Source organism: Aulonocara sp. 'chitande type north' Nkhata Bay, linkage group LG11 (assembly GCF_057382095.1).
Source record: "Aulonocara sp. 'chitande type north' Nkhata Bay isolate Kocher_YH1m ecotype deep benthic linkage group LG11, A_spYH_male_GT1.1, whole genome shotgun sequence".
In the NCBI taxonomy this organism is placed as follows: domain Eukaryota; kingdom Metazoa; phylum Chordata; class Actinopteri; order Cichliformes; family Cichlidae; genus Aulonocara; species Aulonocara sp. 'chitande type north' Nkhata Bay.
This window is the reverse complement of record NC_141354.1, coordinates 25,161,483-25,177,716: the sequence shown is the minus strand read 5'-3', so window position 1 is coordinate 25,177,716 and position 16,234 is coordinate 25,161,483. Positions and strand designations below refer to the sequence as shown.

Sequence of the window (16,234 nt, the reverse complement as noted above, 5' to 3'; positions counted from 1 at the left end):
TTTTCTTTAGTGTAAGGGCAGGATGGCTCTAAAGTGGGGATGAGGGATAGAGGGGTCATTCATTCACCTCGTGCACACGCACACACATACACCTCCCTCACAGGCCTTTCATCTTTACTCTCACAGGCATCGCTTGTTCTGTCAGTCTTGCTGAAGAGAAAGAAGGCGAGGGGGAGAGAGGGAGGGAGACAGAGGAAGGATGTCAGGGAAGGAGTGAGAAGGGTGGGTGAAGAAGGAGAAGGAAAAAGACGGCAAGTGATTTGAGTTTCCTGTTCCATGCAAAGCCATCTACCGACCTGCCCCACCTTCTTCTGTCTGGGGAAAAGAGTAAAGCGTGCTCAGCTTCTGTGCGCAGTCATCCTAGTTTCATCTTCTTCCACCCTCCCTCTCTTTAATTGTATCCTTCGCATCCTTCTCATCCTCTTGTTGCTTGGCCATATCAACACCCACCCGCTCCCCCCGCACTCTTCCTGTGTCCATCCCTCGCCTCCCCCCTGGGGCTTACCTCAGTGGGTTGGTTCCAGTCTGTCTGTTTGCTGATGACTCCACTTGGAGCAGATGTGATGCTCAGCAGCTGTTTCTTTGCTCTGCAGTACCCTCCCTACCCCACACACCTCCGCTCCTCCCTCTTATCTCCCCACACTCACATCTCTCTGTCTCCCCCTCCAGTGTCTCTTATGTTCCTATTTATCTACGTGTCTTTTTGTTCCGACGTTGCTCAAGCGTAAATTGGCGAGTTTAATTTTGCTTTCAGATGTCCTTTTTTTGTTTTTTCCTCCCCTCGTCTTCTCTGACCAGCCTTTCCAATTTGCTTCACTTTCCAGCCTTCCTTGATGCGGCTGTTAATGTTCAAAGCACGTAAGGATTTAATGTCATAACAATAAGTCTGGAATCTGCGTATTTGTCTGCCACATGAATGCCAACTGTCGCACTGTAATCATGTGAAACAAATGTTGGCCATTGATGGCAGCTCTGCAGAGGGTAGAGGGGAGAGTATTGTTTCCTCTATAAATCTGTGGAAACGAGAGAAATGTGAATGGCGAAGGTTTGTTTCTGTTTTTCATTTCGCCAGCGACATTGTGCTGTTCAAAGTCAGGCTCAGCGCTGGAATTAGAATTCTATGTTTAGCTTAAGATGTATAGAGATAAAAATGGGACTTGGACACTTGAAGAGTGATGGAGTGGGTTTTATTTAGGCTGAGTCCCCTCAGTGGCCTGTGCTTCTTTGGATAGACTTATTAGAATCTTTATTAGCTCTCTCTGTGTTCATCTGTTATCTCTGTCTCTTTGCCTCTGCCTCAGTAAGGGGTTGGCTGGTGAACTGAGCATCCTCTGACAGGGACCCTCTCATCCAATATTAGAGAAGAAGCAAGAGGGGAGTTCTTGCCACTGTGATGACTTAAGCCTGGAGAAATCTGTTTCTGGATGGGCGTGTGGTTGCATCGGTGTGGCAGGGCGCGTTCGGGAGTGTGTGCAAATACGTGCGTGTCACATCTGTAATTGGCTGCCTCTGATCTTGTGGAAATCTGGGCTCAGTGTGGCAGATCCACCAGCTAATCAACGCTCAGAGCTTGCGCACAGGAACGTCAACCTGTGCTTTACTCCAGAGGCTGGAATGTCACCACGCTTGGGATTTAATCGCTCCAGAAATCCCTTAATGGGAAACGTTACATGAAGCCTAATTTGAGGATGTTGAGATAAAATGTTGCTGTGTGTGTGTGTGTGTGTGTGTGTGTGTGTGTGTGTGTGTGTGTGTGTGTGTGAGAGAGAGAAAGCTTGTGACAGTAAGGAGGTATGTGTGTGTGTTGTGTGCTCGACTGAAACTCTGATAAAAGATATTGAGCGCCACTTTTCGCTCTCAGATGATAAGATTACAACAAGGCCAGAGGTGTTTCTGTTTGCACTTTAGCCTCTCTGCTCTGCCTTCTCTGTGACCGTGAGTATTCATGGTGGCATACGGCACAGCGTCATTGGGAAATTCATAAGGGGGAATCATCACTCATTCCTGGTTCCCCTTTGAGGACTGCGCTAATTAGCCAGCGTCTGTGATTAGTTGGCTTGTGTTTGATCTGCTTCACTCCTCTCCCTCCCTGTCGAAGGGCTGCCTGCCTGCCTGCGCCGCGATTTGGCTGCGAGGTGCGCCAAACAAACACTCAAAAACAGACACACAAAGATGTACACAGCGCCGCTTTTCTCCCCCCCCCCTCTCCTTTCCCTGCCTTTCGGAGACACTGCAGGTGGCCTCTGAGACACAGTATCATACACTGGCAGACAGCCACATACGCACAAACATGTGAGCCGCAGTACTCCAAACCAAAGCTCACAACACTTCAGTCGAAAGAGTATATCTGTTAATATTTCACTACTGCATACCAAGAACTTTGTTTACTTTCTCTTAGCGAGTTTCAGGCTGCCAGTAAAATTCCCCTGAAAAGCCAGGCAGTACGCCGCTTATTAAGGCAACAGAGGGTGTGGGTGGCTAGCTGAGAAGGGGATTTACTTAACTTAACCCCGAGTGATTACAGCTAAAGATGGGCGAATTATGAATGTAATTAAATTTGTACAAATCCCCCTTTGCTGCCCTTTTTTACGTTAGGTCTCAATGGCAAAGCACAGTAAGGGATACCCATGCTGCGCTTAATATGACACAAATAAAAGAAACTCTTCGGTGCATGACAGAGCACTGTCTAATTACACAGTGGCTGTGATATTGAAGGGCCCGTCTTGTCCTTGAAGCATGGCAGGGACATCTCTGACTGTTCATACCCCCATCTATCTACTCCTCACATCCCAATCCTCTATCTGTCACTCTGCCTTAAGGGGGTAGATGGTAAACAAAGGCAGCTCACATCCAATGTAATGACGACCTGACAGGAGACTGCTCCGGCAGCTCGTGTGTTGGCTGCTGTGCCTGCACCAGTGTGTCTGTGTGTGTGTTTGTTATTGTGCTCCTCTTTACAGTCTCTGAGAAGTGGCTTCAATCTTCTGAGAGTCAGATCAATTTTAGCATCATTGTGACTGCTGAGCCATTACAGGCTTAAACCAGGGTTCACACTGTTATTGAGAGGAAACTTGATCCTCTGGTGTTCACCTCTCAGACGGGTAAAAGGTGTTTATCCTCACTACTAAAATCTAGCTCGGCTGCTGAGTTCTGCTCTCAATATAGAGCTGTATTTATTTATTTTTTTTAAATAGATGGTAATTAATTAACTCATCGCTTCCTCGTTGCGTTCTTTGAAATTGTTTGACTGACAGGCAGCGGAGGTTTTGTTTTGAGTGGCAGTGACCTCACAGGTGCTGGAGCTGTAATCTTGTGAGTTTCTGAGTTACTGTGCTGTTGCCTTAGCTTACACTGGGGAATAGATATGAACTTGTTCACGGTTCATTGAAGAATTATGTCGTAATGGTAATAATGTGTTTTAAGGGTGGAAACGATGGCTATTTTTGTTATTGGTAACAATCTGATCTTTTTTTAGAATGTATATTTGCATTTCGGGGGAAAAACTCAGCAAAATTTCCTAAGGGCAATGTATTTTTGGTGAGTCTAAAATACCAAAATACCCAAGTGATGTTCTCATAAAACTGGGACGTGCAGCAAATACTCCCATTTTAAAGGTATTGGTTCATTGTTGGGGCCTAGTAAGAATGAAACTAAGTTTTCCAAAGCAAATCATTTTACATGGAATAAATGTAATAGGTTAAGACCCGTTAAATTCATTAGTCAAGTAATTGCTGAAAAAGCAATTAAGGATGGGTGTTACTAAGTGCTGGTAGTTGGTCACTTTAAGCTACTTTTCATGTAGCCTTTGGACCTTTTTTATTTGTTTATTGCTTTATTAGATTACTTTGTGACAAAAAAGGGTCAAGAGGAATCAGGATGTTGCTACTTTATTTATTTCAAAGCTTTAACTGCGTCATGTGTGTGCTATTTGAATCGCATGCATGTTTTGTCTTTTTAGTGGAAGGTCCTAGTTTTATTCATTTATTTTTGCTGAATTTTATAGTTCCCGACTTTACTCAAAGTACCCACTTTTTATATATATATATTTTTAACCTCGTGTGTTTGCTCGCTTCCAGCCAGCCACAGCTTCTCAGTGGATTTTGTTTAATTTTATTTAACAGACTGACTCGAGGAGAAATATCAGGTTATGTCTCCCCTCCCTCCCGTTTGATCCGTCTCCTTGAGCTCTATGTCTTTCTGTCTATTAGCTCTTCATTCATTCATCTATCAGAGTCAAAACAATACACCGTGTACCCAAGGCAAGTTGTCATAGTGACTGGAGAATAAGCAAAGTTGATCTCAACGTTCAGTACAAAGGAAAGAGATGGAGGGAGTGCCAGAAAACAACCCTGAATATAACCTCATCAAAAATCCCCACCTGTTTATCACTCTCTTGCTCCAGAGTGCCTTTTTATAGATCTTACAGAGCAAAACTTCTTTCTCTTTTCCTTTCTGCTACAGTCTCATTCCTTTCCTCATCAGTAACACCTCCCTCACCCTCGTTTACGGGAAAACTGGTAGCAGGAATGTATTTGTGTGCAGCGTTTCATCTTACCTGCCTCCTATTGAGCCTTGAAGACAATAGGCTGTTCACCTCTGCCCCGATGGCTCACCACAGCCCTGAAAGACGGCAACTCTGATCCATACAATGCAGCAGTAGTAACATACAAAGAATGGCTTCGTTGTACTTTTAATTGCTTTGGTTATCTTTGTCTTCTCCTCGTATCGTTTTGTTCTGCTTTGCGACATCTTTCGTGCTCGATGTTTACTAATTGTCGCAGTGTTCCCACCACACTGTAGCTCTGATTAATCTTTATAGGGGGAAAAAAATCTGCTTTTAATGGGTCCTCGTTTCACTTTGAAAAAGTGCTAGTGGTCTAATCAGTTATCCATACCTTTGAGCGGCACATTGCAGTCTTGTAGTAAAGCGAGTCCAAAGCTTATTAAATATAACTTTTGCTCTGATTTTTAGCAAAACTTTTGCAAGAGGAGACACACTTAAAAGCATATGGGGGTGTAGAAATTTGGGAGCCTGACTTGCCTGTCCTCTCAAATCTTTCCCTGCAGACTGTTTTTTCCTGTGCTCCTACACAAAACTCCCATCAGTAATTCAATCCAGCTGGTTTTTGCTGTGCGTTATGATGGACACAGTCATCAGATTATCATAATATTGGTACACTCCCCCTTGTTTGTTTGCGTCTGGTGCTTGACCTTCTGTCTTCCATATGGCTGGCATTGATTTGGTAACACGCCGAGTGATCCTCCTGACAGATTGACTGTGCTAATGGCAGTCCCTCATATCACAGTACTGCATTTTAATCCTTTAATGTGTGGCATAAATTAGGTTGGTCTCTCACCCCCTCGACTATGAATAAGCTGTTGGCTGACAGCTTTGTTGACCAATGGGCTCATCAGTAGCAGGCTAAGTGGAAGTGGGAAGCGAAGCTGGGAAATGAACCCCCCCACCCCATCCTACCCAAGGGGAGGTAAAGGTGAACGCTGGCAACTAAAAACCTGGAAACACAGCTGTGTTTCGGTGCGTGGGCGGGGTTGTCATGGTTTTCCTCGCGCTTTAACGTGTAGCTTTGTTTATAATTCAGGGACTGGATCACACCCAGCTTGAAATATCCTCTCCTGACTCCTTGGAAGACTCTCACCTCCAAGTGTTGTTAGGGAGGTGAAAATAGGAGGCATAATCACATTATGTTTGCAGCTGACATGCCCATGGACCGATGTATACAGGCATCTACACGGTGATGGATGAGGTGACACACGCACAGCCTGCCTTGGACATTTGAAGAAGTACCTAGCACTTTGTTTTAGCTGTGCACTTCTGTCTTACCCATGAATTAGAGGCTGTTTCTGAAGCGATGCTGCCATACTCTGTCTGGATTTACGCTTCCAAAGTCATTCACTTTTCGGCAACATACATAATGGGGATTAGATCTAGATATTTCCTAGATACTGATACTAGACCTGTCTGAAAAGTGATTCTCCCCTCCCCAACTCCTCTGATTTACATTTTATGCTCAGGCTCTGACTGCAGATCTGTCACTGTGGTCACCCAGCACAAAGACCCAGTATTGCATGCCAGGATAAAAAAAAAAAAAACAAAAAAAAAAACATGCCCACTACAATTACCATGAGAAGTGATGGCACACAGGGTTGGGATGAAGAAGTCAGACAGAGAAAGAACTGGCGGAATAGGGAAAAAAAAGTAGGCGAGGAAGAGCAGAATGAGCCAGAGGGATGAAAAGGATTTATTCCAAAGTGAAAAGACAGGACAGTGCTATAGCACTGAGAAAAGGATGGGGAGGAAAAAAAACAAAGTGAGCGATGCAATGCAGAGTGAAGGCAAGAGTGGTGGAGGTAGAATGATGTGCACGGCCTGAACAGATAAAGCCGAGCCAGGAGCCGCGGGGAGCTGGGTGTCTGTCAGCCATCCAGCCAGTAAGTTATTCAGTCACTTATTCAGTTGAAGCAATAGCGCTCGCAAGGGAGTATAGAAGCAGCTTGTTTGGCTCAGGAGGACTGTCCTTTCTGTCCACAGTAAACTGCCTGTTACAAGCCAGACTTTACTGACCCTAAACAGGCCCAGCGCCAAATGAAAACATGTGGTACCATAAAACCGAGCTTGTGCCTTATGGCTTTTGCCATTTTCCTTTTTGTGTTTTATGCCTTATACACCTCTGCTTTATACAGCCGTTTTATTTCTTTGTGTCCCGGAGTCATTCTCTCTTTGACCACCTCTCTCACTCACTCTCTTTTTCTCTCGCTCTGGATCACCCCCCACCCCCTCCGCGTCAGGTACAGTGTAGATGTTCTTATTTATCAATAATGAAGAGAGGCGGAGGAGAGCACACTGCTTTCGTTCTTAACCGTGGATGAATTATTCACCCTGTGGAAGAGTGCCTGTCCACCCTGCGTGTATGCGTACACACATTCATGTGCGTTTTTGTTTCTGCCTGTCTAAATATGGTTTTGCTTTACATAGTAGTTGTGTGTATGGAAATGTTTTTTTGGGGGGACTTTTCCTCACCACAACCACACAGCTCTTTCTTTTTTTTTCTGCTTCCTGTATGTGGCGCTTTGGCAGATGCTAAGTGCTTCAATGTGTTGTGTAAGGTTCATCCTCCTGTTGCAAAGTGTGATACGGTGCAGTAAAGCGAAAAATACCTCCACTATCATTTCTAATGACTAACTCCTGTTTTTCCAATTTCATCCCGACACACATGATTCGTATTTCAAACCGGTTCTCCTGGCGTAGCTCGCTTGACCCGAAACATTCTTTATGTATATAACTGAGAAAGGAGGATGAAGGAGTGTGAGAAAGGGAGAGATAAAGAGGGAGAGAAGGGTCCATAGAGACATACATGCATGAGCTATTGTTTATGTAATTTCATTTTAAAGCCCGTGCAGTTTAATGGTTTGGAGATCCCACCGTGAATACTTCTACGCTGCTAGTTCCTCTTACTCCTGAACTCATGCATAGTGCATAAACCAGTCTCAAGGCAAGACTAAGGTCACGGTCCAGCTGTGTATGTGGAGGTTTGGGGTTTCTGAACTAAAATGCACGCAGTTTTAAAAGTGTATAAATTGTATAAATATATATATTTATTTTTTGGTTTTTATACTTCCCTGCTGGGTCTCTTTCATTAAGACGATACACTTAATTGAATTGGCAAATGCTTATTTTTGCAAATGATATTCGCTCAAGTCCTAGGGCATGTTTGTTATAAACAGGCAACTAAATAGGAATATGCATCAGTATACAAATGCATGTGTGTATGCACTCGCTTACTAAACACACACACACACACACACACACACACACACACACACACACACACACACTTCCCGGTGCAGATTTCTCCTCCAGCTGTTCATTTCTCCTTGGCACTTTGAAGCCTATTCGTGTCTCTCTGTCCCTCCCTCCAAACCCCCATTTTATTATTTTTTTCCTTCTCTCCTCTTCTGTTACATTTCATGTGTTTCTGCTTTCCTTCCTCTTTCTGCCTGTGTGTCTGATTCCCCTTTTTCTTTCCACAGTCAATGTTCAGAGTCAGTTATCAAATATTTCATCATGTCACTGTGAACAAAGTGAAATCTAGTACTCTCTTCTTCTTGCACCTATTTTTTTTTTCTTCTTCCTACTCCTGTTGCATCACAGAGGTTGGTTTTACCTCCTGTCTCCGGCATGCAACCTTGCTGTAACACCAAATGTTTTTCTGTGTTAAATTTACAAGTTAGTGGAGTTTTTTTAAATGTCGATCTCTTCTGATAACCTTAAAGTCTTTGAAGTGTGCCTCCTTTTTCTTTTCTTTTAACACTGGCGTCTTTGACTCGGGACTTCCCACTGGAAAAGCAGCATGAATAGAATATTAGTATGTCATTGGAGATGTCCATAATGCACAGTGGCTACTTCTAAATGTAGCTTTCTCATGTGCTATCGATTGGCTCCTTATAGTAAGCCCAGTGGAAAGGTCAATGAGAAGACGAGACACATCTCAAGTCTTCATTTCCTAGTTTTATTCTTGGCTTGTCAAACTGCCTCGCCTGTTAAAGCTAAGCCGTCCAGACAATGCTCCCTGCATACCAAAGTGCCCGTGTATATGTGTGTGTGTGTGTGTGTGTGTGTGTGTGCGTGTGTGTGTGTGTGTGCGCGCGCGCGCGTGTGCGTGTGCAACGTGTGGACGTTCATTGTAGATTTGCGTGGCTGTATGTGTGGCCGCGTTCATTTAACTATTCGACCATAAGGCAGAGAAGGCAGTGATGTCTGACAGCAGTGGCAGACAGCAGGTTTGGGTTGGTGCTGTTCCAGGCTCCAGCTGATAACAGCTATTAAAACAGACCAGAAGCAGTTAGGACAAGACACACATCCACTGCAGTGTTGCCATTTTGTTATGGACACAACAATGGGAGCACCACACAGAAATCAGTTTTAAGGGCAGCTACACTGGCAGGTCATTTTAGCTAAAACGTCAGATGGCACCTCTCCGCTTTAATACACGTTCGACTGTCTCTGCTTATGAGTTTTTGCCACTCAAACAGAGTTTGAAGAAGATGAACAGTTGGTTCCCAGTGACAAAAACTGAAATATTACAGTCTTTCATCTCAAACAATAAAGGGAAGATTTTGTGAGGCTGAATCTTAGCCAAGAGAGAGAGAGCTCCTGGTGAGGAATAGAAATGAAATGGTTTGTTATCACGTTGCATACCCAGGCTCAAGCTCATAGTGTACACATGTACATCAACCCATATCAAAACCGTGTTACTGTATAAAACAAAGGTAAATAGTACACGACCTCACATGCATGAAATGCATGAAAGCCACTTTGAATCTGGTCATTAGCTTAATTGTAACAGTTTCTCACTCTCAAATCTCACTGCCCTGATGTTATAAACTTCACTGTACAAAACAGCCTCAGTAATAAATGTAGAATTGAATCTGTGTTTCTGTGCCAGTGTCTCAAAAAACAAAATTACACATCAGCAACTTCAGAAAGCTGCTATTTGGCAGCGCGCCCATTCAGAAGCCAAGGCCAGCGCAAAAACTGGAAGACGCTGTTGCATTGAGAAATATAACCCAGATCTCTGAACAATGAAGAGGCAAAACGATCTGATGGATGGTGCGTAACTATTTTGTAAACCGCTAAGTTTCTTGTTTTTCAGGAAGTTTGAATGCCCCAAACCTCTTCTGGATATTGTTTAGTAATGTGGTCAAACAATGTGGCAGTGTGAGTCATTTTTACACACGTCCAGTCTATTGTAGGGATCCACTGGTTGCTTTATTGCAGCGGTCCCCAACCCCCGGGCCTCGGACCGGTACCGGTCCGTGAGTCGTTTGGTACCGGTCCGCGAGAGTTGAAGCTCAGGTGTGAAATGTATGGTTTTTATCGTTTTTCAGCGTTATTTCGTTATCGTTTTTATCGTTAACTCGGTTTTCCTGGGTCTTTTCACATGTGTTATAAATAAATCTTCTTTTTTTCGGTACCGGTGCTAGTTTTATTTTGTTGTATTTATCCGCGACACCTTAAAGCCCGGTCCGTGAAAATATTGTCGGGCATAAACCGGAAAAGGTTGGGGACCGCTGCTTTATTGGATATGATACTGGTCTGATCCTGACTTAAGAAGCTGGATCAGATAGGGTGATAATTTGCCACCAGGTGAGCAAATATGGCCTGTAGGGTCAGTCTGGAGGCTGTTCATCCAGTTACAACAGCAGCTTTTCTCGGCACGTCTTTGACGCAACTGAAAACTCCGATCGCTTGAGATGACCAATGAGAAGAACTCATCAAAGCGTCTCTCTTGCTTTCTCCCTCTTATGTTTGGTGTAACACTTGCTTGAATGCACTCAGGAGGTGCACTTAGACTAAGAGAAGGAAAAGGACAGCAGTGTGTAGTAGTCTTAAGGCTCAAATTGAGCTGCAGTGACACTAATGCAAATACATTGAAAGAATAACATTGACATTTATTATTTCACTAAAGCTAGTGTCGGCTTGTATATTTTTGCAAGAGATTTGTCTCCTTTTAATAAATCGTATACATTAGCATATACTTTTTTGTTTTTTAAGTAAGGAAAGTAACATTCAAGATAGATAGATTTATATATATATAAAAAAAAAAAAAAAAAGTGATTCCCAGTCTCTTCCCCAGAGTGAGGATTACAGTCTGTTAATTTTAGACTTTTAACACTGGTTGTTCTTGCCTAATATAGAATTAGAATAAAACCTTTATCATGTGGTGCGATGTGCGTTAGCTCCCAAACACTCTTTTCAGGCATCTCCGTCACCTCTCCCTCCCTTTTCAGTGGTGCAAACATATTTGAAGTGAAGTGTAAGAAAGGGTAACTGTGGCAAATGTCCCAAACTTGATTTGTGAAAAGGGCTGTGGATCTATCTTCAGTTTACCTGCGACGGGGAGTGGGAGAAAGTATTTAAAAGGAAAATCAAATCAGAGAAGGCGCATGCGGCGACAGATTCTGTCAGGACAGAAAAGTGATGACGCTCCCTGTTTCCCATATCAAAGCTATTATGCTGAAGGAGTGGAAAGCCTGGGCAAAACAATAACAACCACGGGAGAATAATGGAAATGGAGAAATTCATAAAGGCCTTGACGAAATATGAAATCCCAGAGTGGTTACTGAGACAGGAATGTGTTAGAAAGGCCAAAGGAAAAGCCACCCACATTCTCTGTCTCCCACAAAAACGCACAAACATGCACAGTGGACCAGTGGGAAGCAATCTTCAGGAACATGGACAATGGGGAAGCTTCATTGTAGCCCACCTGACAGGGCATAGCTCCTAGTTTGATGAAATGACAGCGTCACTGAGCTCTGAAGGATATTGGATATTTTAGTTGATGGCCTGCACTCCCGTCCCCTCTGACGCTCTGCTTTTCTCAACTATAGTGAGGATCAGACATGGAGGACATGAATGCCATTAGGCGTCAGCCAGCCAGGCAGCGAGGCAGGCGGACACAGGCTGATAAGCGTATGTTCGTTTTATAAGCCACGACTGGCTCAAATGGGCTGCAGAGAAAATTAGGATTTGGCTTTTATTCGCTCGTTCTCGCTCTTCCCCCCCCCCCCTCTTCCGCTCGTTTATTCATACTGTTTCACTGTAGTTTTCGCTCTCTGTTCACATCCACAGTGCTTCTCACAAGGTCAGGTGTGGAGTGTACCTGGCATCTCACAGGTCCACGCCTCCCGTTCTTCTCCCCTCGTCTGCCTCTTCTCGCTCTGTTTCTCGTTACCTGCGCCCCCACCTCTCCATTTTTAGTTGGTCCCACTGCATTTCCCATGGCCTCTTTCCCTCTGCTAACCCCCTCTCTCTTCTTATTTCGTCTGCTTTTTTTTTTTTTTTTTGTCCCTCAGCTGTCTCCTATTAACCTTGTTCATAGCTCACACTGTCTCCCCTTTAAGATCCTCCTCCTCCTCCTCTCCTCTTCTCTCGCCACACTCTCTTCGCTCCCTCTTTCATTCTCTATTCCTGGCATCGCGTTCTCTTCACACCCTTTCATCCCCACTTTTCTTGCACTTCGCCTCCCCTCCTCCGCTCTCATCCTCCATCACTTTGGCATTCCCAGCCTGTCTCTCGTCTCCTCCTTTCATCCTTCCGTCCTCCCAGCATACTTCCTCTCCTTCTTCCTCTCTGATTCATTTCCCTCTTCACTGATGGACGGTGGGAAATGTCGGCGTGACCAGGCAGAGGATCAGAGAGGACTGTGTTAATATGGCAGGGCTGTCACAGTGCCATCAGCAATAATGTGTGTGTCTGTGCGTGCACATCATGTGGGTGTTAAAAGACATAATGATAGGTGACAGTACTTAGGATGCCGACATCTGACTACTTAAGGATGTTGAGGAGGGCAGTTTGTGTGTGCATGTGTTTCGTTTGTTCATGTGCATTTGATGATGCTTGTATGTCACCTGCAGGCAGCAGAGCTACTGTAAAGTAGAGCAGCAGTGACATAAGGCTTCTGTTCTTACTCTCCTCCCCTCCAACCCTCTTTCTCTCCCCTATTCTTCTCACTCTTACCCTTGAACTGTCTTCTATTCACTAATTCCCTTAGTTCTTGTCCCCCTCCGCCTCCGATCTCTCTGTCTTGTGTTTTAATGTGACTGATGCACTCGAAATGTGTCTCGATTACTTTTTTTTTTTCTTTAATGCTGCCTTGTCTCATCATTTCCAAAAGTCTGTTTGTGTAGATGAACATGCACACACTGACTTTACTTTCTCCCCGTCTGCTGTTCTAATGACACGGAGTCTGAGCCTTTGGGCTGGGCTTTGGGGACTCACTAAGAATGAGGTTGTGCAAGTCTCTGTATGTCTTGTGTGTAATATTCATTTCCCCGTGGCTGTAGGAAGTCTCATAAGGCTGGCCCTGTCTCTCATCTGAGCTCTGGCAGGAGTTGACCCGTGGTGGCTCTCCTCTTATTGCCTCCAAATGACAGGCAACAGGCCCGGCTCAGTTTGCCCCCACATTTTTGTGTGGACGTAATAGATATGTGTGTGTATGAATTTGCACATAAACGAAATGAGGAGTAAGTTATTGTCAATCCCACGCTGTAATGACCTATGACATGCCGCTTGGTCCTTATACTACAATCAAGACTAGTAATCAAGGTATTCAATAACCTTTTATCCTCTTTTCTCCTCCTCTGCTACATTATTTTTATAACCAGTCAGGCTCCCACTCCCAAACCTAATCTGTATTAGTCTGACTTGTTTAAGTAGGCTGACAAAGGAGTGTAGCGTGATCTTTACATAATGCTCTAGACATTTGAAACATTACAGGCCAGGTGCTCGACAATAAAGCAGTAATTTGATGCCCCCGTGTGTGTGTGTGTGTGTGTGTGTGTGTGTATGCTCGCCGTGTGTCGACTTGCATAGCTATGCTCGTGCATGAGTCTTCAAGCAAAATGAAATTAAAAAAAAAAAAACAACTTGTTCATCTTTTCAGCCCAATAAGGCTCGCTGCTGATCCCACGGGCTGTTTAGTGGTTGTCCAGAGGTTCCTCTGTGGCTACAAGGGGGTTGTTTTGTGGTTGTAAATTGGGCTGGTCCTGGGAGAGCTGGTGTTATTCTAGGAAAGGCTTGCTTTCTTCCACTTTCCCACTCGGTTCTTCACTCATTCCTGCCTCTTCTCTTTCTCTGTATTGATACCTCAGGTCTCCCTTGAGAAGAGAAGGTGTGGTGTTTATTGCTCGTCAAACGAGAAAGACAGCGTTGCCCTTTCCTCTTATCTCTTGTGTACGGGTTTCGTTTGTGTGTGGGTGCCTTTATATATGTGTGTGTGTGTGTGTGTGTGTGTGTGTTCTGCCAGTGCAGCAGATCATATTAGTTTCAACACAACAGCTTGAGCTCAGCACAAACTAGTGGAACTAGTTTTTCAAGTAATTGTTTGTCTTTAGGGGAAATTGTGTTTTGCTCATTCTATGTGTGTCTGTGTCTGTAGCTTCCCGGTAAACACACTGCGAGCGCACACACTCGTATGGAAATGTAGGCCTGGCTGCAGACATTTGAAGTTGTGTATCCGCCGGTAATCCACTCTTACTTAAAACAGGTGCCATCTTGCTGACATACACTAATGCGCGCTTACTCATACAAGTAATTACATTTTTCACAGAAACCTGGATTACACACACAGAGACGGACACACACACACACTTGCACAGATTGTCGTTCTAAAGCTCCTTCGCTCGTTCTGTTTCTCACACACCCACTGACAAAACGCACTAAGAAAAGCATATTTATTTTGACTCTTTGCTGTTACACAGGAATGTGTCGGCACAGAAAATGGCAGGCTATAGAAAAGCATAACCCATCCACATGATTTATGACCTATGGGTAAAAAAGAACTGGCTTTCCTCCTCCTCCTTTTCTTTTTTTCTCTCTCCCCCAACACACAACTTCGCTTCCCCCCACCACCAATCTGTCCACGCACGCACTGTCATGGAGAGGTACCAGACTCTTGGCCTACTTGCCTGAGTTCAGTAATGCTGTCCTGTGTATCACACACACTTCCATAGTGTCCTCATTTATCTTTGCTTTGTACCAAGACTGTTCCTTTTCTTTGCTTTCTCCTGTAGTTTGTGTTTAAAGGGAAACATTGAGAGTAATGCTTTTTTTTTTTTTTTTTGTCTCTGTCTTTGTTTTGTTCAGGAGCTTCAGGTCAGCGTGTAAAAGTAGACCAAGAGGTGACATCGTATCCTGGCCAGACAGTCAACCTGCGCTGTGCCTTCGCTGATCCCACTGGGGTACAGCTTTCAATGGTAAGATATACAATCCCATGATGCATCTGTGTTTCCCCTTGGTTAGTATTTGATTACCTCTTTGCACCACTATACTCTCTCAACTGCAAACTAGATTTGTTGTGTGAAATTCAAATAAAAATGTCTGTGTCATCCCAAAACTGGAGCTCATTGTGCTGACTTGACACAATACAATTCAGTGAAATTGGGACTGCAGTTACAATTTGCTTTTACACTTGAAGCCAGCAGGTATCCGACTTGAAGTGGATTTGATATTTAACTCAAATTATGACAATTTTCCTGTAAATAAAGTAGTCATTTACTCACTGATTTGATTCTGCGGGTCCGTAAAACTGTGTCTGAGGTGGAAAAAGCAATTCTCTTCAATAAAATTAACCAAGAAAAATCAGAATATTGCTCTATGTGCCTTGTTTATTTGCCACATTGTACCTTAATCTAACAAATCATGGCTCACAGAAATAATCTAGAGGCCAGCAATAGGTTTTTGTCACATTTAGGCTTAATGTTTTATTACTCCAAACAAACAATGCTAAGCTACATTTTGCTTTAGGGGATTGAATATGGTAATGGGTGCATTTCTTAGCTGCATTTCAATGAAGCTGGAAGTGCACAGCTCTGCATGGTTCTGCTAAGAACAGTCGAGAGAGTACTTCTCCTGAAAAACTCGCATCCATATTCATACCTGCTCCCCACTTAATTGTGATGCCGTGTACGCAACCCTGTGGAGTTTACATTAAAATGTGGATATCTTAAAACGCTGTCGCGGTGTCGCTTATCAATGCCATGATGAATGAGGTCTGCTGTTTTTCATTGTCTCTCTATGCTTCCCGTCCACTGACCCTCTCGGTGTGTGCCATCATAGGTCACATGGATGTACGTGCCAGAGCCAACCCAAGACCCAGTCAACATAGCTGTGTTTCTCCCCGGGAATGAGCCCAGCTATCCTAACTCACCTGTGAAAGGCAGAGTCAGCTTCGTGCCCAGTCCTCCAAAGGTGGACAGCCCTTCTATCCAGATTACTGATGTTAGGATGACTGATGAGGGGAAGTATGCCTGCGAATTTGCTACCTACCCTGGCGGAAATGTCCGTGGCACCACCCAGCTGGTCATGCTAGGTAGGTCACTAATGTACTCTACGCACTAAGCTTAAGAAAAGATGTGATGAATCAAGGAAAAAGCCTCGGTGCTTAATGGCACAGAGGCATGAATGCTTTATCTCCAAGAAGCTGAACCTCTGAACCACTTAAAAAATTGGACATGTGGTTTGTGAAGCAAACAGATTTGTTAGAATTTAATAAGAAAGAGGGATTTTTCCCATCTCATGCTTTCATCTTTACTCTTAAGACTTCATGAATAACATCCAGTTGGAATTTCAGGTAATTTCTTGAAGAATGCCAATTTTATTTAAAATTATAAAAAAAAAAAAGAATGGTATTTGATGTGCCAGAAGATGATTATT

At 43.9% G+C, this 16,234-nt stretch overlaps 1 protein-coding gene across 2 annotated transcripts in view; it reads left to right on the top strand.

The window, feature by feature from the left end:
• LOC147319051 (nectin-2) overlaps positions 1–16,234 on the top strand; it is an 86,172-nt gene that overhangs the window by 15,839 nt on the left and 54,099 nt on the right. For both annotated transcript variants that reach the window (XM_086311340.1, XM_086311339.1), the window contains exons 2-3: positions 14,666–14,775; positions 15,638–15,890. In XM_086311340.1, coding sequence (XP_086167466.1) covers positions 14,666–14,775; positions 15,638–15,890 — 363 coding nt within the window. The remainder of the gene's footprint in view (positions 1–14,665; positions 14,776–15,637; positions 15,891–16,234) is intronic.